General features: G+C 38.2%; 2 protein-coding genes across 5 annotated transcripts in view; both read left to right on the forward strand.

The window, feature by feature from the left end:
• Window positions 1-26,833, forward strand: part of LOC100741550 (probable serine/threonine-protein kinase dyrk2) — a 268,654-nt gene that overhangs the window by 98,514 nt on the left and 143,307 nt on the right. The gene's annotated exons all lie outside the window — the stretch shown is intronic.
• Window positions 315-21,752, forward strand: LOC105680896. 2 transcript variants are annotated; one of them, XM_012386746.3, is made up of 2 exons: window positions 315-918; window positions 20,718-21,752. In XM_012386746.3, the coding sequence occupies exon 2, from the start codon at window positions 21,301-21,303 to the stop codon at window positions 21,616-21,618; it is 318 nt and encodes a 105-aa protein (XP_012242169.1). In that variant the 5' UTR covers window positions 315-918; window positions 20,718-21,300; the 3' UTR covers window positions 21,619-21,752. The 2 variants fall into 2 exon arrangements, with proteins under 2 accessions (XP_012242169.1, XP_024224094.1); XM_024368326.2 differs by lacking the exon at window positions 315-918 and adding an exon at window positions 930-1,060.

Consider the following 26,833-nt stretch of genomic DNA (forward strand, 5'->3'; position numbering starts at 1 on the left):
GTGAGAGACGGACGTAGAAGGGTTGTGGTAGAGCGAGACGAGATAGACGTCAGTACGAGGTACTCTCTTTACATCGGTTAAAAAAGGATAGACAGAGGGTGCGGGCAGAGGACAGAGACGAGGGACAGAGGGGTTAGCCAAGAGTAGGGGGTAAGAGAGAGTAGTATCGTGTGGAGGGAGGGGAGAGTGGAGGGTGGAGAAGGACCTGCGCGCGAATTTCCCGCGTTCGCTCAACCTCATATTGATCCCACCCCAGTAACTCCCCGCATCCTACTACTACTAGGCTAGAGGGTTGAAGAGAAGAGAGGGTTGGCGGGGTAGGAGGGTGCCGTAAGGGTAGGGGGTGGGTGGTTTATCGGCGTATACACAGTACGAGGGAGAGGACGGCGAAGAGAATCAGAGGAACGCGAGGCTCCGGGTGGTCCAGCGCGAAAAGTCGTGTGCTGTTTCGAGCGTTGAGAACGCGTTCACGTAACGGAAGAATAGTTGGCCCTCACGGTACATGTAACGTTTCGTTCAATTTTACGTTTTGAATATCGCGATTATCGAGTTACCGATGTATATTTTTGCGTCTCGTGATTATCAATTGGTGTCGTGAACGTTGGTCCGTCGTTGGTGATCGGGTCGATCCTCGTTGCGCTATATCTCTGAACGTGGTCGTGCGATGATTCGACGAGAGAGAGCCAGTAAGTTGGCGACGTGGTGCTAGATTGTCGATGCGGTACTCGCGACACCCTACTCGCCGACCTTCGTGATTCTCGCTCCTCCGGTGTCTCCGCGTCATCGATCCTCTTTGGGTGACAGTGATCGAGTCTTCGTTCCGGAAGGATGTAAACTGGTGGAATTTCCGGCGGTGGAGAATATCGAGGAAGAAACGGGAGAAGAAGAGACGCGTGAATTGGATCTGCAAGGAAGAAGGTGTGAACTGAGAAAGAGAGAGAGAGTAGTGGCCTGTGGTTTTTCAGGCTTGCTCGACAGCAATCGTCGAGAGGTGATCTAGCCGTCGGATCGGGATTCGGATTCGATCTCTGATCGGCTGGGGAATAAAACAAAGGATCACGTGAGATATCTCTATCTCATTAGTCGCGCACTTTCTCCGTTCTTACGCACCATTGACTGCGGCATTGTAAAATGATAAAACGGATCATCGGCAGCTGATCGATCAAATCGAATAGCTCTGACGTGTTCCTTTGATCGGTGGAAAGTGCGTTGTCCAACAGTCTCGAAAAAACAAATTTGCTCCGAGACGCTATCGGAAAGAGAATTTTCGTTTGCTCGTTTCCGCTGCAGGCTGCAAGCTAACGCGTCTTCTCGTCCATTTCATGTTCGGTACTCGTATATATCACATACATTCCTCGGCTATTGTACGTTACTTATTGTATATGTCGTTCGTGCATACTCGTGAACGTTATTTCTGTACGTTATTCGTGTACGTTGCTAGTGTACTTACTAATGTCGTCGCTCGCGTCGTCGTTTGACTCGTTCGATCTGCATCGTCTGGTTGTGTATACGTTCGTTGGTCCTCCACGCGTTTTCACGTATGCATGCCGTGACCGTACGCGACGACCTGGCTCTCGCGTGTGAGAACCTGGCTCGCGTGGCCTCTCCGCGTGTCGACGATCCCACCGCGACCGTTCTCCAGGCGTCTCCCTTGGCGTCGCGCCGTGGACGTCGACGGCGTCGCAGCGTCGCTGCTGGGAAATATGCGGGCGCGTTTTTCGTTTTTCCACCGCCGAAGATAATAATACAGAGATATCGCGGACAGATATGAAACCTTCCAGGAACCGTGTTATCAACTCCATGAATTGAAACGTAGTGGAAGGCCTGGATTACAAATGTCACTTGAAAAGATTTATTTTGCATTTTGTGATGTTTTTTCGGTTTTCTATGAGGTATACTGATCACAATACTCACGAAAAAAAAATTTTGTAGATATATCATATAGCGTGAAACATCTTGAAGTTTCATTGGCGCTTTGATAAGACACTACTGTCATAATTATATTAGTCAAAGAAACCAATTCGAAAAATGCAGTTGGTTAATTTGGCTACGCAAAGGTTCGTATTCGGTGAACGTGATCAGGCCTAGAAATTTTTGAAATCTCGTTCAATATCGTCTGATCGTCTGATCGTCTGATCTTCGTCGAATGGAAAACACCTCGATGGAAATAAGGTCCGATCGTGTGTGTAAAATGTGTCCGTTGTTTGCTGGTCGATCAGTTTGTCGATCGAAAGAAAACGATGGAGATGTCGATAGGTTGCAATAAGTATGGAGTACGGTCTTGACTGAATTGCATCTTTCAGTCACATTGCGCTTGTTAGGGAAAATTGTGCATCGGGGTATGGGATTAGATCGTTGGATATGAGTTTGTGGAAATTAGAGGAGCTCTCGAGAGTCTTGAGAACTCGTTTCACGTGCTTTTAGAGGGTAGAGCTATTGGATCGTAGGATTGATGGGAACGTCGTGTGCAAAAGGTTTTTGGATTGGAAAAGTGTGTTACCTATTGGTCGACAGAGGGGTGATTGCTTCAGGCAGCCGAGGAAAAGTGTGTTCCTTTCGATAGGTGTATCGATGTGTGTGGATAATACTAGTTTGGAAAAAGGGCTTCCAAGTAATATACATAGATAGACTTGGTCCGATAAAATTTGTTGACTGTAAACGAAAGACTTGCAGCTATAAAAAAGATAATTTCCTTTTTTTGATATAATATGTAGACAATATAGATTATTATAGATTATATTATATTATAGATTATATCGTCCATAAATATTCAGACACTCGTAGAAAAATAAAATATACGCTTGAAGAATCAATACAACTACTTTCGGATTTTAGTTCGAAACGATTAATTAAGTTAGTGTAATGGAATTCGTGTACTAATAAACGCTAATATTTGATTTAATAATGTTCGATAACAATGTTCGGCCAACTGAATAGATAGAAAGCTTTCGATAAAATACTTGGAAGCTTTTATCTGATCGCGAAACAGAAAGGTGTTATTTAGGCATAGTTTTCGAAAAACAACGAGCACATCGTGCAACTTTGATCTGTAACAAAGTAGAACGTATATTTACGCGAACTTTTCTCGCTCGTTTTGCGTCCTGAATTCAGTACGCCTACGTGTTACTATGCATTCTACATGGAATATGCGATTTTGTCACGGTTCATCGATTCCTTGTACAAAACACCTTGATTATATATACTTTCGTAAATTGTTTACCGCAGACAATTTCGTAATCAGATATTCTTTATCTGAACTCTTTGAAGCGACGCTTATGTCGGGAGACGTTGTTCCAACCTTTTCTTTTATTCTTCTTTGGAATAATACTATTATCTATAATTCATCGAATACTGCGACTAGCAATCACTAAAAATATTGCTTGCAGTAGAGTTAAGTAGTTAATTTTTATAAGTAGTTAATTTTTATTCTCATCGTACTGTAATTATCGTTATCTATGTAAAATACGTTTAAATACACGTTACATACTAGTTACTCGCAAGTATTAATCATCGAATCGGGTGTCTATTTTATTAACAACAAGAATAACAAAGTCTGTAATTAATAATAGTTCCTTTTTGCTTATGAAGAAATAATATAGAAAATGACTAAAAATTCAATCACCAATGAGAGTATGTTAAAAATATTCCGAGCTGCGAAGAAGCTAAACAGAAAATTGACTATGGATAAAATAACGAAATTTATTTCGCTTCCACGTTTCGTTTTATTCTACAACTTTAGTCCGGTTGCACAGCAGTGAAACGACCATTCTATGTAGATACGTCTGCTCGTGGAAGATTGTTAACAAGAACTGGAAGTCTGCCGTTATCGCGAAATGTACCTTCGTTCTTTTCTTCTGTCCGGAATATTTAGCGCTATGGGGTTGATAAAGTTTTCTTTTGCGTCAAAGTCCATTAAATGGCTGCGAGATCGTCACAATGGCGGTCTAATGGACCGACAGGGAAACTTCCATACGATTCGTAGAAAGATATAGGTTCGATTTAACGATCCATAATACTGGATAATGGGAACAGTGTATCAGATGGTTCAGGTTGTTTCGTTGACCGCGTAAACTTCATCGTCACAGCAATATAATCGCTCGCTTTTACCGTCGAGAGTAATATTCTCACTTTCAATGCAACGTGATACGTAGAGTGAGTAGCATAACTGAACCAAAGAAGGTGCTTCACAGGGAAATTTATAGTATCGTACAAAATAGGATGGGTGGAAAAAAAATTAAGATAATGTTCTTTAGAGATATTGCTATGTTACTCACTGCAGCTGCAGAATATGTTTATCAGGAAAGTATGATCTTAGTTTCGCGTAAAAGTTCGCTAATCGGAGAATACGCTTTGAATTCGCGTAGTCTCATAAATATTCGTATAGCAACAGATCGCACGTAAGCGAGCATCAAACATATATCTGAAACTTAAAATGTCTGCTGGAAACTACTAAACGCAACTCGAATGAGTTTATCGCGACAGCTCGGTATAAACTCCGATGAAATAGTTGCAAATAAACATTTGCATCAGTAGATGGTATATTACGCTTTAACATATTCCGCGCGGGTCACGTAACTCAGAAGTACGAGAATTTTATATAAAAATATATAGTTTTGCACGTAATACGTGTAATATAAATATTGGAACGAAAGTTTTTCAAAAAACCAAACGAAATAAAATATAATTTAGCTTTTCGAGGGATACGGGGGAACCGGATTCGAAAAGATACGACGAAGATTATTGCGATAAAATATCTCTGAGTGTACCGAATCATTAACGACTACGAATAATCAATTTTAACGCTCAATCGTCATATACGCGTGAGCTCATTATTTTGAGAAAAATAGAGAATAATCTTTTTTCGATTTTAACAAAATTCGTCTGTGAAGGGATTAAAATAAAATTAAAGGAATTCGTATTGAACTCGCGCGTTAAAAACCAAAGGAGGAGAAGATAACGAGACGTGTAATATTAAAGCGTCCTTCGTTTCTCCATCTACTGATCCTCTTTTATGAAATTCTAATGATCTCTCGACCTCTTTTGAACTTCGTATGTTGGCAAAACTTGTTACCTCCAGCGCTACATTATTTCCCATTAACTAGCGGTTATATCGACTTATTGAAACTCAAAATTCTGTGTCGTGCTATAGAGTAGTTTCAGAAGCTTTTGTAGACACGGAGTTTGCTCGGTCAAACCGTTTCAATCGAAACTATTGTGTTGGTGTAAGGCAGATCCTGCTGCTTTGAAACCTCGAGCGCAAACAATTCTCGTTTCACTGGTTCAAAGTCAACTGGTTTCTGCGAGGAATCAGGTTGTATTCCTTCGCAGTCCTCTTCTTTGAAATTCGCACAGGATATTTTCGCCAACCTGATTTTCCGCTCTACACGGGATTTATTGTTTTACTGTTTCTTCGATGTAATACGATGCACAACTTTTTTTTAGTTTATGAACAGAAAAAGTGGTTCTTTATGGCTTGAAATCTTACATAAGGGATCTATAGCTAACGGTAGTATTTCAAAAACTTCTGCCTCGGATTAGGTCGTACCATAAGTAGCGCGGTTCCTTGAAAATCTAAATTCGTTGCTACGTTAATCTTATAAAATGGAAATGCAAAAGTTAAGGTTTAGTGATGAGAAAGGATGATAAAAAATGGGGCAATATATATTACTAATTATAGACAAAATTGTCTATTTGCATTTAACACATAGGATATTCACGCGGAGAAACGATTCTGGTCATAGGTCAGGATAGTCCGCAGGTTGGAAAACAAAAACGAGCCTTCAACCCAGGAAGAGTCAAGGAGGTGCACCATCGTCATTATCATCATCATTATCGTCGTCGTCATCGTCGTCTTCGTCGTCTTCTTCGTGTTCGTTCGCAGTAGACAGCGAAACGTGCAACTTTCTCGCGGCTGGTATTAATTACCACACATCAGGCAGCGCGAAAATGATTAATAGTAATTACCATTGGTCGGCCAAAGCTCCGCTATTCTCTAAAACGACTCGATGATTAGGATCTGTTTTATGGTTGATCGCATATTTGATCTTGGCATATGTTCTACGGACAAATTCCAATAGTTCAGCAGCATAAGATTACCGAGATAAGGAGACAATTTCACAGTTCTTTTTTCATTGCTTTCATTTATTTCAATTCTTTGCATCATTGAACATTGTTCGCACAAGTTATTAGAAAAAAGCAGGCTTCTTCAGAATTTCTTACAAACCAAGTATTGCATTTATTAAACGCAATTTATTAGGAAAGAATCGACGTTTCACTGTTTGTTAACATAATTTATTACAAACAGAAATATCTAAATATTTCCCAACATGGCTCACAAAGGTATCAACATTTCAGTATTTAACACACCCTAAAACCATTTGAAACAAACTTCTGTTCTGATCTACAATGTGCAACATAACATTCGAACTACGTGGACACATGAATGATCGAAAACTCAGTCCTTGCAGTCAGTCCTCCGGATATGCACAGCTGGTGAGTTCGGTTTCTGGTGCACTCGAATGCATAACTATGACTCAGAATTCTCTCTGGCGAAAGAAAGCGTTTTCTGTCTTTCTCTCTCTAACGATTCGTTACGGGCAATGCGTGGATAAAAGTTTGATCTGAATGCACCGATAGAAAACGGATATGTATATGTACGTATATAGCTACATATGTGCGTCAGTCGTGAGATCGCGATAAATCATTAACCGGGCGTGTTTATTGGCTATGCACGAGCAAATCTCTGGCTGCCGGTGAATTTATGCTTGGGCCTGATCTCAATCGTCGATCGATCGATCGTGACTCGCGAATCGGGACCAACAGGCCTTGCGATCGGCCTTACCGCTTCTAGGAATCAATAATGTCGTGATTAAACATTTGTCGCGTGATTTTTACGCTTTATCAATGACAATAAATCAAGTTTTACGTAACAGAGGCAACAAATAATAATAAATATACTTTTGTATGTTAATACGTTGCTTGCGCAATTTTTTCCGTTTTCTAATATTTTTACATTCTTTTTCTATTGCCTCGTTTTTACGATCGTCTCAGAAACTATGGTATAATTAGGGGCATTAAATTTTTCATATTTCCACGTTTCTAAGTTCGTCTTTAAAATCGTAATATAATTACATGCGTTTTGAAACACATTACGTTTTATTCTGCTTCTTTTCCAATCATCGTAATCACTGTAATTGATATACGTGTAATAGCATATAGTTAATGCAGGGGAAGGAAAAGTTTTGATTTAATGCTACATTACTTGTACGAGTTACGTTTATAGCAATTTGTCTTAAAAGATATGAATAATATATTTAATACAGACGTACATATATTTACACGCAAACGCAGAATTGAATATAATACTCTAACTTTGAGAAATTACTATTCATGGCACGAGAGCTTGGGATTTATCTATCGTAGGTAAATATAACTATAAAACTCGTAAATCCATTCGTACATATACCAATAATGTTGTACTTTAACGTAATCCATCACAAATGTCACTAAAAGATAGGGCATATTGATATACAGAGTGATCACGAAACAGTGGCAAAGTTTCGTCGCGTTTAATTTTCCAGAGAAAAAGATAGAATTTAATTTCACTAATAACCGTAATAAATTCATGGAAGGAATGTTTGATAATATCGTGAATAAAAATTAACTATTTCCGAAATCGGTTGCGCACATTGTCTAAAATATTTAAATTTCACGATTACGCCATCGCAGTATCATCGATCTAATATAAAACTTATATAAGATATCGATAAAAAAAGTTTGTCAGCCGGTACAAGAAATTCTACCTAAAGCTTACACAAAATTGATACTGAAAAACTATCTATCGCAAAAAAGCTTTTCGTCACTAATACCAGTTTTTCAACAGAGACATCGGTTATCTCGACAGAAAAGATAAAAACAATTTGTCACGTTGCAATTTTTCAAATAAAACCTAATCGACACGTGTAAAAGGAAACTTCCAAATAAAGATTCCACGGATACTATAACTACGTAGTAGGTAAAACAAAAAGAAAAAAAGAGAAATGCAGTTCCTTAAAAAGAAACTTCCACGAATCGGCAATAATCTCGTTGAATGCAGCAAACGCGATATTCCATCCACTGTCATTAAATTGACGGTCGATGGAAAAAATTAGCATATAAACTAATATCGAAATAAGTCGTATCACATGCACATGTTCGTGATATTTCACGATTCACATGGAATCGCCATTTATTCTTATCGAACAAATTTTTTATCGTACACCAATCAAAAGTGACAGTTTTCTGAAAATTGTCTTTATAATATAAAAGATCGATACTGCCGTTGTATAAAAATCAGGATTGAAATTTTACTAGAAAAGATTATCTTTGTCGCATAAAAGTCGATAGTGAGAAGTTGCTGAAAAATTGTCGTCACATAAAATTCAGGAGTGCAAAGTTTCTGAAAATTTCTTTCGATGTGGCTGGCGTTCTATTTAGTTTCCTCGAAAATGGTCAGTTTTTCGACGGATCTCGTTTCGATTTTTCCCACCGGGCGCTCTACAGGTTGCGCAATGTAAATCAGGCCAACCTGCTGTCCAATATCGAGGTTCTGTCCACAGAGGGGAACACTTCCAGGCTATCTCTATTCACCCTTGACGAGCGTCCACGATAAAGTGCACGCGATACCACCTCTTTTCCGCGCAATAAAGCGATTTTTGCAAAATGGGGTGGCGGATAGTTCGCGTTCCTATCACAGGCTTGCGGAATGTGTGACGCTGCTTTCTCTTTTTCTGATTGTGTTCATAATACGTGTGTATGTTCGTACGTACATACTTCGTACTTCGTAAATGAACCAAGAATGTTTATGCGTGTGTGGGGAATTTAAAGATGTTAAAGATATGCAGAATGCGTGTAATATGCAAAAATATGTAAAATATTCAGCGTAAAGCGCTTATTATGATATTTGGCAGATGAAACGAGTTTCTTATGTTTCGCTCCTTTGATTGTGTTTATGAAAATATGAATTTGCATAAACGTACGCAATCTACTGATGGATATTCAAACATGCTGGTAGAATTTGTAATATATACGTGAATTAATTTTATGGGTATACTAGTTGTATGAGAATGAGAGAAAGAAATTGAACAAGTTAATTACAAGTAGTTACATGGAAGCTATAATGTTTACATTCTCGTTGATTCTACAATGTCTATCTACGTTGTAGGCTATAAATTTTAAGGATTTCAAGTTATCGATAAATTTTAATTAGCCCTGTGATAAGTATTCGTTGGTTGAATGAATTTCTACGATGTATAAAACAATTATATAGAGAGAATTAATCAATATCATTAAATCGAATCCCGTGGGAAATAAGCAAGTGTTGGAATACTTGTGTACGTACAGCTATATGTACCTGGGTGTGTGTAAGGTTGATAAGGTTTTAGATTTATATGCATGCGACCGTGTTCGAAATAGTTGCGCTGGACGTGATAAGAAATCAAGTTCACAGGTCAGGCAATTTGTATTTGCGAATAGCAATGTTGCTTTGGCTGATTATTATCTGATCCTCTGCGGACATATGTTAGCGGACAAGGATATAGTGAAAGCGTAAGGTATCGGTATATGGAAGTTCGATAAGGAATTTGATAGAAAAGTAATTTTATTAAGTAGCTCTTTATCGCAGGTTGAGTCAAGAACTGTTGGAAGTTCATAGAAAAAGTTGGAATATCTCATTGAATCATCCCGCTGTTTCTATGTATTGTTATTGAATCTTTTAATTTTAGTTTGACTTCATGCTATTTTTCTTTCTATATTAGAACTAGGTCTTTTTTTATTTTTTTAATATCTTTTTCACTCTATGATCTTTTTCTTTTTGCACTAGTATATTAACTTTTTTCTTAAATTTTTTAATGTTTGATTTAACTTAATACTTCAGAATTATAGATACTACAGACTTATCAAATGATAAGTAAATAGATTTTAGTAATTTAAGGATAATCTGAAAATCATTAGACACCAAGTTGATCACTAAACGCATTAATCCTATGAAAAGACTGTCTAGTTTCATGGAAACAAAATGAAAGTCGATGTTTTCCCAAATTAAGGGTAGTAGCTGCTTTGAAGATGCTCAAAGTGATGGCAGGGAAAGATGGTAAAAGGAGATTTTTTTCTTGGTCAACGACCCAACCTTTTTTCCTTCCTGTTTGTTTCTTCGTGCTTCTCGCTTTCCTGTAATTTCGACTTCTAACGAGACGAATCATTTTTTTCTCAATACTTTCGTGGCTCTTTTCCCTTGCCTGATGGCTAAAGGTTGAAAAGCACAGAACGTAACGCAGAATGTTCGTGGACCGATTCGAATATCTTCTAGCGGGATTTTAGAAAACGTTTCTTATTTTTACGTTGCGATGTTCGTTACGCGAGCTTAATATCTCTGGCGGTACGTCAGCCATGACTGAAGGAAGTACCTTCGTGCTTTATTTCGATACAGGTTTGCACATATACGAAGTGAGTTACGAGAAACGTGGAACTTAATTAACTTTGGATCTGAAGGAACATAAAATATAATTTGAAGATCTGGATATCTGAAGAAAAAAACGTGGTTCTCCTTTTTTTCTCTTATTTTTTGTCTTAGATACTAGTTCCATTTGTAATTATTATATATTGCGTATTATTTCCTTTATTAATATATCATTTGTCCAATAATCTATTTTATTCGAGTTAATAGAAAATATTTTTTTACAGCATAGGAAACAAAGAAGGATGAGTATGAGGATTGTAAATGGTTACATCTAGCGAGAATAAAAAAGAATTTATTTATTCATAGAGTAATTAAGATATCTCACGAACTAATTATTTTTTCAATAATTCAAGGTTTCATTACCTTTTTACATAGAATAATAAATTGCAGTAATTTACTACAGGAGGAAGTAACTACACGGTTCTATCTAAAAGAATTATACAACTGTATAATGTATTGTTATATTTACAGAAAGAGTTCTCTTTGAACCATTTACATTTCATCTCTTGCACCCTCTCCCAATTATTATAATCAGCAAACTATCCGTACCATTTACGCGCAAAAATATCTACACGTAACATCTATATATATTCACTACATATATACACCATAATTTCTCTACAATTTCATTTAAATTATCTTATACGTGTTTCTTTGCGCCCTGAAATCCAACACTACTCTATTTGATCTCCTGTATCCGGTGACTCACCGTGTATAGACACATACACAGTCAGTGATTCTTGCAGCTTTTACGCGGACTGCATGCAATCCTCTCACGTGCCGCAAATGCTACAATTTTCTCTTGCGTTCGTTCGTGACGCTCTACCGTCCAACGATTTTTCATCGTTTCCCTCTGTCCGTGCCACGATTCGCCTCCGTCACACGTCCACCTATGTACCTAAACGAAATTGACGATTCGTCGCCTTCGCTTTTTCCTCTGTTTTCTCTCTGTCGCTGTCGTTTCCTTCATTTTTTCCTCTTTTTTCACCATTTTTTTTCTCCAGCCTTTTCCTTCTGATTTTTCTACTCTTTTTTTTCTTACACTGCCACTTACTTCTCGGTTGGTCCATTATTTCTCTTTTTTCCCCCCTATTTCAACTCTCAATCTCCATTCCATCTCTTTCTCTGTCCTTGTTCCCTTTTCTTTTACTTTGCCTTTTTCCTTTCTTTCACTCGCCTTCGTTTCCTTTGTCTCTCTTTTTATTCGCCTCTTCTTTCTCCCTCCATTCGTTCTTTCTCTTTCCAACATTACCATCAGTAAATCACGGGACGTTTATTATTAGTACACTTGAAATAGGCGAATGGATGTTGTCATTATAAAACGAAGACGATACTCGTCAATTTGCGTGTATTATAAATAACTGGTTAAAAAATGTACATAAGACGCAGAAACATATGAAACAAAAATTCAGGGTAGAAGCTGTACTCTATTTAGGTTACATTTCTTTAATCGTCCTCCTAATAATACGAATTCGCATAAAAATTCACAGTCTAATTACAACTAAAACCAGAGTAGAGTACACATTAAAATAATTCGCAACATAAATTTATATCTCGGGGGTCTTATTACGAACATGTTTTATTAAACTTTATATTGAAAACCATCGGTCTCGTAACTTATGGAACGTACGTGTCTCTTTATCTCTTCATTTTTCCCACTCAACCCCTGCAGCTATCTCTCCATGGTTTTCCAAGGAAAATGTCTTGACGCAGGTATTGCTCGAAGTTCGTGTCGTAGAGACCATCGTTGTCGTCGTCGCGAGTAAAACACACGGTTATGTTGCGCGCGATTTACGATCACGTACGCGTCTACAACGACGACGACATCGTATCTCCGATAATTTCGCCAAGCAGCAAAGCACCGGATAACTTTATCGTACGCACTTCTGGAATCATTCCGTTTGAACACGAAACACGGAAGCATTCGCGTAATGGCTATTCAGCTTAGCTTGGATTTAACAGGACTTCGGAATGAGACTCGGATAGGATATATATATACAGAAGAGACGCTTAAGTTGATTATTGGAATGGAATGTTGTTCGAGTGGAAGAAAGTTCTTATGGGGTTGTATTATTCTTTAAGGAAATTTTTATTTTTATCCTTGAATATATGGATAGTTGTTTTCGTGATTTTCATTTTAAGACGTCGTGTAGTACGATACGTAGCGCTATATAGAATTTATTTGAACGATTGGGATTTTAGAAAGTGTCTCGAGAAATGACTAGTTCGGAACGATGAGTGTTATTGCTTTTGTATTCTTGGATAATTTCTTAAATCTTATTGTTCGAATATTTTTACTAGATCTATATCTACATACAATTCAGTATTACTGGTGGATATAAATCCTTTTGTTCGTAAACATAAAAATATTCTATCCCCAAATCTGCTTCTACGCATAGTATTATAATTTTATTCCTTAAATAATCACCTTCCTCGGCTTGTTGCGTCAAACCTTCAATACAATTCATTTTCACAATATATTTTTTCAATTCAATACATTTCATTGTTCCCATGGTTTTACGTTACATTACGATCCTATAATTTAACTTACATAAAAAAACAGCTATCCATCTCGCGTGATAAAGTGTCCTTTAATACTAATATAGATTGCCTTTATTATCCAATATCGTTTCGATCTGTAAAAAATACTTGCCTCTAATACCGGCAAACAGTGACAACATCAAAATATCAGTTAACGTAATCGCATCGTAGAAAGTAAAACAAAGGCCATTGTTTGTTATCAAGAATAGTGGTTTTTCGTGTCGTTTCTACGTCGTTTCTGCCCCATTGTGCAATTTCTTTCCCTCGACCTACTCGAGAAGGCTAATCGCCGTCTGAGCCGTCATTTCCACAGCCACGCTCGTTTCACCCCTTATCAGCGTGTCCGAATCGCGTCCAACTTTATCTTCACGGACTGCGACGCCATTTTCCCGTTGGTTGGCCTCTGCGAGGCGGCGAAACACGACAGCGAGCTCCTGACGCTGATTAATAGGGATTATTAAATTACAAATTGCGGAGGTAACCGGCGACAAACAATGAAAGTTCACCGGTGACGTTACAGTTAAAACGCTCCACGTCGTCAGGTGAATCGATCGTGATTCGATACGTCGCGCACGATTAACTTTAGATTCGAGGCACGTCGTATAGTTTTCTTTCGTGATATTATAACATTCGTTACGACATACAGTAATATAATATTTTTAACGAATATCTAATCGAAGCGTAAGATTATCTGAATAAAAAAGTAATGGTACTTATTATATTAGTTGTTGTTGTGTATCTTTATTTCTTTATCAAGGTATCGTTGTATTTTACTAGAACTGCTCAGAGACATCATATTGAATGTTAGAATTTTTTTTACAATTTTCTTGAAATTATCGCATGTATATACCATTTTCTTGAAACACATAAACTCGTGCAAGTGGATAACTCGTTTCTCAGAAGCTCGATACTAATCACATATGAAGATAAAATTGTGGAACTCATGGAAAGTGACTTGATCAGTTTTATTTCTGAAAAGTTCGTATCACCGTAGCAGTTAATTCGAAGTTCTATATAGTGTTGAAATTCTCTATCAAAACCAGGTATTCAGTCTGCGTATTATATTATACAGTATGTTACACATTACACAGTGTTATACATAATATACCGTATACATTTAACAATAATATACGTATTACGTAACTCTTACATGGCTCATCTCTTAGCTTCGAACAACAAGTTACAGCACTAACAGTAACAGCGCACCAACACCTCCAAATTACTCACCTCTTTAAAACCATCCCCAGAAACGTTTAAACAATTCCACGAAGTCCATTCATCGAGTATCTCTTCAAAGTATTATATGTATGTAACGAGTAATTTCGAAGTACATATATGCCAGATTATAGCCGGTGTGGTCCGAACCATGGCCTCTGATACCGATCTGCCGTGGAATCTGCGTCGCTTCCGAGATAGGTAGGTACAAGAGGAAGCGAGCCGGTCGACTTCGTTATTACTCGATTATTGGTGTTGCAGGGGTAATCTCGTCGGTAACCTCGCAGCTCTCGCACTTAGCACTTACGTGGCGAACGGTACACGCCAATAACAGCTGACCCCCATCCGGTAACCCCACTTAAAGTCCACGCGGAGAGTAGCTCTGGTCAGTTCAGTCAGTAAAGGCATCGGAGAAGGCAAAAGAATTGGAAAAAACGAAGGTATCCAGCGTCTCGTAACGAACGAATGGCCTCGATAATTGTAACTCTGCTTCTTGACGTTTGGCAGCTAGCGAACAGTCGGCTTAATAGAAAATCCTGGACCTTCGTTCCCATTTCGATTTATCGATGGTGATATCGGGACAGATAGCGGCTCCACGTGTGCTCGTAGTTTCTTGCGGAAGAAACGAAGAAATAGAAACTTGCGGAGGGAAGGTGGAAGGCTGATATTTGTGGATAAGGTGGAAGGTCGGAGATATTTCGGATGCTCGAATCCAGGTTATAGATACTTGGTTGGCGTCGGGAGGAAACGTTTGCGAATTAGCTGATTAGGTTACAGGAGGTAGATTATGTTGACAGGAATCTTGTGTGGCTTGGTTTGGTTGCTTTGTGTGTCTTAGGGGCTGAGATTAATTCTCAAGTATCGTTACCGGGTGTCACTGTGAACCTTAGAAGGCTGACACGAATGATATCGCTGTAATATATTGATAGTAGCAAATATAAAATTCCCTTTGGGAAGAATATATAAATGAAAATTGAAAAATAACGTAATTGAATATGCAGAGATATTAAACCTGTTTCTACAGAAGGACGGCGTTTAATTATTATTTAGCGTTTTCATTTAATTAAAATTGTAATTAGATTACATTTAATGTTGATCCTGAGTAACGCAGTCGGAAATTCCAGGAAAGATACGGAGGAGAAAAATCGCAAATGTTATAACAGCTGAACATTGTTCCAAACCAACAGTTTAAGTAAATCCTTGGTGCTCCGTTTCACGGTTAGAATATTAAAAAGCTAGAGATCGATATCGTAAATTGATGGAAAAATAGTTGCAAATGACATACATATTGCGTTAACACAATTTCACGATCTCCAATGTATTGAATAACAACATATATGGAACACGTACGTGGAACAAAGGCACGACGATGAAAACGATAACCGGCGCGTTTCCCTATTAATTAATCTGGTGTATCAAACGTCCGGGGCGTTATTATTTCTAGAGACAAAGCTTATCCTTTCGCGGCACCAAGTTTCTCACTATTGAGTGAAAATTTTTCGTGCTTACCAGCTGGCATTGTACACACCGTGGTGTTCTTTTCAGCGTAGCGGAGCGTGGAACAGTTCACTTTTCATCGTATCTGTGCCGAAAGAAAAGTGGCCCTGGTAGCCGAGCGCCGAGCTACCTAGTTTCCACGCCCTTTAATTACCGCCGCACCACGACTAGTCGCGCCACACCGAGAGAAGTTGTCATTACGGCTGCTAAAGAGCCGTCTATAGTGTTGTGTGGTCCCTTGCTACATTCTGTTCTCTCCTCTCTCGCGGCAAAGGTCGTCAGAAACGTCAAGAAAAAGCCATTGTCCAGTTCGAGATCCTTTGTTCGGGCCACTCAACCGGGCCTGTGTCCACCTTTAACGACCAACTCGGCTTCGTCATCGGGGACATCCTGCGATTCTCTTTCCCGGTCGGTAACCACACTCGAATGACAGATACACGGGCGTGATCCATCTTTGGGCGTTAACGGAGAGATTGATGCTTGGCTTTTTCTTCACTCGTTAGCGACCAGATAGGTTAATTTGTCTGAAGGTAGGCTAGGGTATATTTATCAGTACCTTAGGTTAACTACGTTTTTACATTCTGCTTAACGAGTCGAATCAAGGGAAGATGAAGACAACTGATCTCTAGTTGTCGCGGGATGCTCCAGATTGGTAGTTGGTAGTCGTTAGAGAACTATGATCTTTAGAGATGATTTTGCATCATTATGGAATACATTTAGCTAGACAGTTGATAGGTATATTTCTGCAATCTAAGAGGATATATTCGATTTTGCTATTTAAGGGGTTTGCAGTAATTTGAGTAGCTTTCTATTTCACAATATCACAGTATTGTGAATGCTAGCCTATTTCTAGTACAGTTTCAATTATTTCCTCGCTACCATTAAATTTATCAAACTTAACCTGGCGCGATCAAAAAATCCTGTAACCCCAGCCGTATTCCCTCTCAACCTATCTAAGAGCGAGAGAAATCGATTCGAGTAGTATAAAAACGTGTTCCACCAGACGCGTACAATGTCTCCCCGGCGAAGGTAGAAACGGCTGATTCCCGTGGGCGTTCTAGGCGTTCCAGCTCTCTCAACAGTTTGTGAAAACGATTTAGAAACGCGGCTGAATCGCACAAAGGAAACTGTGGTGCGTTGACCGTCCTTTCGAGGCCCAGACACCGTTGCCCTTGGAATTCCTTTCACGAATACCTGCGCCGTCTTTCTGCACCGAACATAAAGCAAGGTAAAGCTCTATAAAGCGGGTATAAAATTCGTCTGCCTCTGACTCGTTTGCGAATAGGTAATCCGTGGAATAGGCGTTTTTAATTGCCGCTCGCTTCCAAGGACAACGGTGAACATCCCCATAGGGAACGAGCAAGCGGGCCTTTAAACCTACTCAGTTTATTCATCCGTACGTTTACTTCGACTGCTTCTCGAACATTAACTCGAATCAGATAGGGGTTTCTACTCGGTTCACCGATAGTCCGGAGAATTCCTTTTTTGTAGAGTTTTCGTTACTGCGTGGGTTTTGCAGAAATATACTTACATATACGTATTACAATTAACATGTGGTTGGGGCAATTGAACGTTGGCAGTGGATCGTGAAATATCTCGTTTTTATGTGTCTCGTGATAATCGTATACCGAAAGTTTGTTTATCGTGAGGTAATGTAATTTTTGCTGTCGTGTTATCCGGCTAGTGAGTTTCGTGATAACCGCTAACAAGAAATCTCTGAGACTAAACAGTCAACGTCTTACATTTAGCTCCATTGGAAAAACGTAGTATTACGTTTATCTAACCAACAATCGTTGAAAGTCAGAGAGGTTTTCTCGAGTGCAATTAAACGGTTGCAAATTCAAAGATGTAAGGAGGAAAATATGAAAACACATAGGTGCTAAGAATAGTTTTACGAACTTCTTATTAATTGCGAGAAATTTCATTACAGTTCGCTGCTTTGTCATTGAACTTCATTTTTTCACTGATCACTTTTATCTATACATGTTTATCAAACAAACTAATTTTACAGATTGAGAGACGAAGAAAGCCAATTAAAGAGAAAACTAGTACTTTCCAATATTGTGACCCGCGGCAAACGCTTCCAACCATCGCTAAATCAGGAATCGTAAAACTTAATGATATTTACGGATCGTGTAAGATTGGTAGGTTCACGAACTCGTTGTTTATCGATTGTTCTGGACACTGAGCGATTTCTGCGACTCTATATAAGCTGAATCCACCCACGTTCGACGAAAGAAGTCTCGAGTTTCAGTCGATCTCCAGTATGTGGAATAAAAAAAGAATCGTTAGAGATGCAGCGACGTCTGCCTCGTCTCTAGCATGTTATATGCAAATTTTCTACCTTCTGTCTGTGCCGACCAGCGTCTGGGATATGAATCATGTTAACGTCTCCAGTTGCAAGCCGGAAATACATCCGATGCGGCGTTCGAATAAAACATGTGAATTTCTTTCGGACTTTTGGTTTGTCTTCAGTTTGCAGGTTATATTATCATAGCGAAATAAATAATTAATAAACGTAGATAATTGCAAGCGGAGGATAATTCTGATAGTTTGTTTAAATTTATTTCGAAACGAAATATTGCAGAAGAAATAAAATCACGTTATTTCTTAGGAAAATTAAAAGTGTCAAAGTGGTCTATATCGATGGAGAATTTTTATTGCAATTTGAATTTTTTCACCTTGTCTCAAAAGCTTAAGGGGCTTTTTATTAATTTTTATCCTCAAAGCTTATGAATACTACGCGTTACGCTGGTCTTAATTCTCCTTTATATTTTTATAATAGTACAATTAGGAACTTTTTAAAGTTTGAATATCCTAATTATCGCCTTGACAAACTTGTTCGACAATCTTAATTATCACCTTGGCAGACGTAATAGCCTTGGTTACTCAAGTTGCATAGTTGTATAACAATTAGATCGCAGCCAAACTCTTTTGCTGCTCTTGCTAAAAATAGGACGTCGTAAAATAATTTCAATCGTCGAATCTTACGATAAATCGACTTTTTGCTTGGTACCATTTACTATTTTTCCAATGGAATTTTCAATATATTATATACTTACAATTTGAAATATTCGATTTAAAGAAAAAGCAAATAATCTATACAATGAGATTATTAAAACCAGTAGTTCGAATCAGTTTCTTGCAACTACCTTTTATATCAATTTCCCGGTTTACAACTCACATCGGCGTAAAGTAAGTATATATTGTTGCTTGCCTGATTAACCAAATTTTATTCTCATCTTCTTATCTTCACGCATATAATCACGTAAAATCGCTTCTTGTATCAGTCATGTAAAAAATACATAGTTCCATCAGTTGAAGCTTTCAGTCACGTTCGCTCGATATAACTTCATCCCATCGATCTAACGGTGAACAAATGTCATAACACAGTCGTTCATTTTATTAATATATACATATCTTTATTTTAATTTGGTATAAATTTTGTATTATTACCGCCGGTAGTTCTAGCGTTAATACAACTAAAGATCTCTATATGCTCGTACATATATCAACACATAATATAATAGTGTTTGAAATAAGCCTGAATTACCACGAGTAAAATATACAATAATCGTGCGGTATAATTGTTAAAAATGACAACGTGAGTTCTCGCTCGCCATCTATATGCTGACAGCTAGTTACAAAGAGGAGTAACTAGAATATATTACTAGACACGGTCGATAGACCAGATCGATAGTTTAAGACTTCCTTTTCATTCATTCGTTCGTGTCCCTTCCAAGCGTGTGCAATAAAGGTTTTCCGGCTCCGAGAAGTGTGGTGTTTTTCATCCGAATAATAAAGTAATAACTAACGCGATCCTACCTCTAAATATAAATATAACAACAATAATTTTGTCCTCTTGATATTACTTCAATATGTTGAATAAAAGATTTAAATGAAATAGTAAAAAATTTCTCAACTAGTTTCTAAAAACTCTCTTCGAGATATCTACATCAATCTTTGAAAATCTTTGAAATCTAAACGCGTACCAAATAGGTAGCTTCCTATTTCGTGCCAACAGCGTCTTATCTTCATAGCGAGAATGAACTTGCTCATTTTAATGCAACGTTCACGCGTATCTAAAATATTGGTGGAGCAATGAAATACGACAGGGTCCCTCCGTTAAACCTCGAGGATCGTTCAACGACGCGTAACGAAGCAGTTTCACGGGATCTCGCGCTGTCCGGAATCATAATCGCGATGACGAGGCGGATCTCTGATGGCCACTCGGGTTCCTATTGTTCAGGGTGCGTGGAAGTCGCGTGCAGCCTGCGACGAGCACCTAGAAACTATTTAATCCAACCGACGTTCGCGAAACTATTGATGATCGATGACGTATGAACTCGAGGAACAATTTTTAGATATTATGTTCGTAAAACTGGCTGGTTTGTTTACCTTAATCATTTCAAGAGAGATTCTTTCACTAATGAACTGATTAATAGCAATTAAAAATGAACAAATAAAGGTAACACACGATACGATAATATCGATTATAATGTACTAAAATTTGGAAAAATTAGGTAAACTCTTCGTGGAACCACCTAAGTGGCATTTCATCTTTAGATTTCATTGATCGAAAGATTTTAAACATTGAATACCTACCTTTGAATTTCTCTTTGAATTTGTGTCTCTATCGAAAAAGTTTGAGGTATTTTAAAGTTTTAAAGTTTCAATGATAATTTCAAGAAGTCTCAGATATGTCAGAAAGCCTGTAACAACCCAGCAGTCTTACAAAACGTTGCTTCGGGACGTATTAGGCTTCGTGGTTTCGTAATCCTGATAGGTTTAAGGCTTGTCCAGATTTCCAGACAATTATCCGCGGACACGTGTCCACGGACAGTCAATATTGGCAAGTCTTTTGTCTTCCGTCGAAGTGGAACACAAGAGACTACGTCTACAAGACGGATTGTCTGTGAATCTAGAGAAGCCTTTGCAAGTCTGAAACGCCGTTTATATTTCCTTGCAGAGTGTATATCTCGAAAGATGAATAAACACGAGACCCTCCTAAATTAATCTGTACTTCGAGAAGATCGAGAGTGAACGGAAAGTCGCGTAATTAAGTGAAAGTCTGAAAAGCACGCGAATCTGTTGGATTTGTTCGTGGAATTTCTTCGTAGTCTGGTTGAACGAGTGGCGAGAGAATCGAAAGGCGTTCCAGAAGCGTAAAAATAGGCACGGGCATATTTGTGTGATGATTCGATGTACGACGGAAGAGAATTCAAGGGTCAAGTTGCTGTTTTATGATTCCGTCCCGTTTCTCGAAATATCCACGTGAAAAGGAGGGAAGAAGGAACGATCGCGGGCGTAGCGGTTCTTTTAAAGAACGACCACGTGAAAGATAAAGGTTGAGAAACTCGACGTCGATTGCTTCAAATGGAAGAACTAGCGTTTTCATCCGATCAACGTCATCCGATATCTGGACGATAAGTCAGCCAACTGAACGACCGCGAGAGCCGTCTCGTCGGATTGTCCGCCCGAGATCGATCGATTCGTCTATTTTTCCTTGGTTTTTCGGTCGTTTGAAAGATCGCGAGGCTGGATTGTGAGACATGGATGCCTTGCAATTGCAAGCAGCCCTGGTGAAGCTGGATCCAGCCACCACGGTGACGCCGATCGGCTCGAACGTGAAAATGCTGCCGGCTCATCATCGTATCGCGTTCACGGTCGATTTGGACGAGAACGATATAACGTTGGAAAACGCGACGCAAAACGACGAGAAATCGAACAACATGGCTATGCAGACGAACAACGCCTCTAGAAAGCTTCACAACAATTGCTCGGCCCAGCTGACCGTACCAGGCCATCAGAATCATCCTAACAACCGGCAGATAGCGGTGTCCAAGTGCGAAATGGCGGAGGTCAGGTGACGCCAGCCTGGCTACGACCTTATCTTTTATCACACTTATCCACCGCACAGGGGCAGCAAGTATCATGCTAAGCATCACGCTAAGGAGATGAGACATCATCATCATCATACAATGCATCATCAGCATCACAGATCTCATGTGGTGAGTCAGTGCGTTCTATTCGTGCGTGATCGTACGTTGTTTTACTATACATTGGGCAGGTTTCTTCTTTTTCGTTTTCTCAATTGCGAACTGTCCATGTTTGTGTCTATTGTTTGGTAGAAAATGTCTGTTTCTGTATTTCCTCTGTTTTCGTAACTCTTCTATAGTCTTTGGAATTTTTTTATTTAAACGTTATTTACGATTAAATTAATTCTGTATCACCTATATTCGATACTGCTGTCGTTTAATTGAAAAAATTTTCCTTTTTCTTTTTTTCTATTTTTCGTTTGACCGGAAAGTTTTCTTATATTTATACAGTAGTAAAAATGTTCGTTTTCTTTTTATCCAATAGCGTTTGGTTAGAGAATTTTCCAATCCAAAAAGAAACGGATCGTTGACGCAACATTCAAGAAAGGAATTCAAGCGATTTTATTTTGCAAAATTCGAAAAGTTAGAGAGAAGGAAAACGCAATTGGGTCAAAAGAATTTTAAAAAGCGTAACAGGGTTAAGTTCTTTCTTTTATGTTAGGTTTTCTACGAACTCATTGTGTAAATTACAAAATTATCGACGAAGGATTTTAGTACAATTGGAATCGTTGTTCCGACTGGTTGTTTAAACATGTCAATGTTACACTATAGTATAATTATTTTTCGATTCATGTATTTATGTCTATGTAGATGGATTATGTGTTACTAGGGCATGCATGTTGTTCATCGTGTAGTGAAATCATATGGTTAAGCATTCAACTGCTTTTACTTCGCGGTACTGTTATTATAGCGAAAGCCAAACATTTTAGTCGTCATTACAACATCTAATCGTTAATAATTTTCCTTTAGCTACATCGTCATGCTTCTTTTCTGCATTTCATAAAATTCTATCTTATTTCATCTTAAAATTCTTAATTCTTAAAATTCTATCTTATTGGAGTACAGTTCAAGGTGAAAAATTTTTAAATGAAAAATGTAGGCTAAGCAGAGTAAATAGGTTAAAGTATAAAATACCGTTCGTATGATTCGACAAAGGTTGAGAAATTAAAGGACCGTGTTTCATAAGTAGATAAATGATTTTAAGCACACAAAATCACTAGCCTGGATTATGGGCTCTGTAATATCATTGATGGAAAAAGTGTTCTTTGTCATTAGCGTCCATTAACGTTTCAGCCATGTCCGTTTCTGTTACGTAAAGTTCGTTACATTAAAACGCGACCAAAGAAAAATTACATTCTCACATCAGTATATATGTCGTGTATATGTTTTATGTACAATATAGCGATAGCAATAGACTGAAAAGAATTTCTGAAGTTTATAAATGGAGACGGAAATTGAAGTATTTTAAGACCGATCTCTCGTTTATGAATCATATATTCTTCTCGTATATCTTCTTATTATTACTGACCTCTTATTTGCGTTCACGCATTTTTTAATGCGTACATCAACGCTATTCGATTGGAAAATTTCATTACAAAGCGAACGAAAAGATCTCGCTCGAAAATAGTCGTAGAAATCCAACACCGTCTTGCGCACAGAAGATTCATCTCCAACAGATACTACGTTATCATCTATCCAGAATGATGAATTGTTCAGAAAAGTGATGACGAAGTTTGCAACTTCGTGATGAATATAGCAACTCGCAAATAACATCCGCGTATATTTATTGAAAGACATTTCTAGCGAGTTGGTAATATCGGTCAAGTGTCAAACTTTATATATCGTGCACCTTAACGATTGAATTGAGGGAATCTCCAGAGAATAAGCACTCAAAATCTGAGTCAAGGTTGTCGCAAATAATCTTACCTTTAAATAATTTCACCCCTTTGATTCAGTACTTCCCCCTTTCATGATCAATTGGATTTTTGAAAGTGTCGTAATATCAGCGTAGCTGCAACGTTAGTACTATACAATAAACGTCTAACGTTTAATTTCTCAAGGATCAAACGATCAACTTCGATGGAGTTAATCAACTTGTCGTTTAAGTGGCTCAATCGGTAATGAAAAAATGTTCGTCATGACGCAAGAAAATACGATACTAAAAGTTCCTTTGGAAAACAGGACGCCGTCTAAGTATCTCTGCGTCAGTCTCTGGTGTTACTCAAATTTGAGACGTCGTTAGATTTCTTCGAGTGACAATTACTCGCGAGAAAAGCAACACGTAATGGGCCTATCGCGAGTCACTTAGCTGCTCTAGCATCGGACTATCACCGATGCTAGCCACGGTATGAGCATTAATGGACGTATTTCCGGGACACGAGGTTGCCTAACGTAAATGAGACGAGATAGAATGGCCGTGCACTGTGACCTGAATTTCTTTAAGGGCACCGGTTCGAAGGGTGATCGTTCACGTAGACTTGTTACAGTTCAAGAACAGGGACATAACCCATTTCAGTTCAGAGGAAACTATTGACAAGTACATCGCTGAAACCGCATTCAATTGCATTCGTGCAACCATATAAAGGAATAGTAATTACTGGACGATCTTTCTTTTGATTGCACGGGTTATTTCTTTATTATTGACAGTGGAAATTTCGTACTAATTTAATTCGCTGTAATCGATGTCTAATCTGTCGATGGTTAATATTCTGCAATATTGGTAATTTCATTGGGGATTTTGGTAATCTTCGTTTATCGGACAGTTTCTATGAAGCTAATATCTCCTGATTGTATTAGGTTGTCCGAAAAGTGTCTTTCTTTTACAGACACGTTTTTTACAACAACGCATCTTTATACAAACATGAAAGCTAATCTGTCAAATGTTGTGATCTTTATCTTAATAAAACAAAATGGATCATACGTAATTCGATAAAATAATATAAAACGAAAAATGTTGTGCATCCATTATTTCCTTACGAAACGAAAGAAACTTTTCAGACGACCTAACGACTGATCTTGAATGTTAGATTCTTTGGTCAATGATCGATTATCGTCATTTGAAGATGTAAAACTATGTAGGACGCATATAGTGGTCTTATAACATTCGGTCACTCTGTTCACGAATGGAAGTTACCCTAACTGAATCTTCAGTTAATTCAGCACGAAGGTTGAGTAACAAATGAACTTCAACCGCATCTGACTAGTGACGCTAGAAAACTCATTACCTAGAAGCTTCTCTATTCTACAAATCTATTAAACAAACCTTTTGTATGCGTACATAAATCAAGTCATTCGTTAGAAACAGTATAGTACATATATCATGTTGAACGATATACAATTTAGCAATTTAATTACAGACGTCCAGCTTTCTTTATTACGATATCTACTATAACTTTATTTTTCTCCGTCAATTAAAAGTATTAGTTTTGCACCCATTTTCGTTAATTATACGTAGATTAATAATACAATTTCAGAATAAAATTTCACCATACATTTCACCATTTTTTGTTTCACACGAAACGATAAATTCAATACAAACCAAATATTCGACGAATCTCGAATGTACCTAGTAAATATTTCAACGATCATAAACCAGAGAGATCAGGAGAAATACACGCAGCACGATATATCGACGAGATCATACCAGTGGTTGGGAAAAAAGAGGGACACGGACTAGACGATCGGCTATCACGCGAAACGCGTATCAGTTTTGTTGCGCGAACGCCGGTTTGCCTGAAATCGAAACCCAGTTCTGTTAGGTCGCAAATATTGTTGCATTCGCTTTTGACAAGCGGCACCGTTAAGCCTTCGTTGCGGCAACGTCAGACGTGATTCATATCTGCTCGACATTGAGCCATTGGCGAAACGTTATACTCTTATTCCGGGTGTAGCTCCCAACCTGCATAAACCATGCAGAAAGCAGAATTACTTCTGGTTCCAATGTTATTCCGCTTACAGGAAATATTTGCAGATGTTTCACGTTTTTTCAACGAGGCTTGTTTCTTAATGAAGCCTTTAGGATTTCTTTCCGGAATGAATATATAATCTTTATAATCGTATGAAATTATTTTTCCAATCCTCTTACATAATGACCACTTCATTTAGGTTTTCAATAAAAAAATTTAAAACATTAAGGATTATTCGCTTGACGACGAGCTGCGGTTAAGTAACTTAAAACTTATACGTGTATGTAGCTTTCGCATTTGCTGTGTCTCATTAATCGCTTTCCTATTTATAGAACATTGTAATCCGTCGAGAAGCACTGAATTTTCAAACAAGTTGGGATAATCGATCGTTTGTGTTTCCACGTGCGTGTTTAAATAGTCTACATAGTATGTCCACATTAGGGGGATTCATGTGAAATTGTTTTTCGGCCTGTTGAACATAAGAGGATGATATTTATCGCTGATATACGAGGAAATATTTAGCGTTCGCTGAATTGTCTTTTAACTATTCTGTCACAGAATGGTCGATTCGATATTTCTCTCTACTTATTATCAATTATACTGAAAAAAAAGAGTACGTGTTCGAATAATTCTACAAAAGATACAAGTATCGTTTAAATCGAAAAACAAAATTCTACGGTATAAATCTTCGCGTACAACAAATAAAATCACGTTAAGGTTACACGGAGGAAGAAACAGGAGCGACCAGAATGGCTCAGTAATTCCATTACATCAAATTACCTACAAAAATGATGGATCGAGTCCAAGAAATCGAATCATGTTGCACTCGTTTCCATCAAATTTAACAGAATGGATTTGTTATCCCAGTGATAAATAGATGCTATCGAAGATAAAATTAGCATCGTTTATGTGCCACAATGATCCGATGTACGAACAGGGATGACAGTGATACAGGACAAATTCTATGTAGAATTGACATGAGCGTGGTCTTTCATTAATACGAGACACCTGTAAATCTGGTAACGATCGCATACACCGCACGAAAAGCAATTCAACCCTGATCCCTATCAACGTCTGCAAACGAGCACACGGTGCTTAAATCGATCGAAAATTGCCAGTCAAGAATTGGATCAAGCTTGTCGTGTCTGGAAGCACGTGTAGTACACGGAGAGACAATACGTTCACATTGCTACACATTTCCCCTTGTGCAGCCTGGACAAATCGATAGCGAGGACCCTGTAACTCGGCCACCCCTACCATCGCCGCCCTTCTATCGATACACGAAACCATTCTCCAGACGC

The sequence above is a fragment of the Bombus impatiens genome, unplaced genomic scaffold (genome assembly GCF_000188095.3).
Source record: "Bombus impatiens unplaced genomic scaffold, BIMP_2.2 scf_0418, whole genome shotgun sequence".
NCBI classification, from domain to species: Eukaryota; Metazoa; Arthropoda; class Insecta; order Hymenoptera; family Apidae; genus Bombus; species Bombus impatiens.

What these genes read in the sequence shown, in the direction of transcription:
- LOC105680896 (XM_012386746.3), top strand. Translation starts at nt 21,301, where the DNA reads ATGGATGCCTTGCAATTGCAAGCAGCCCTGGTGAAGCTGGATCCAGCC.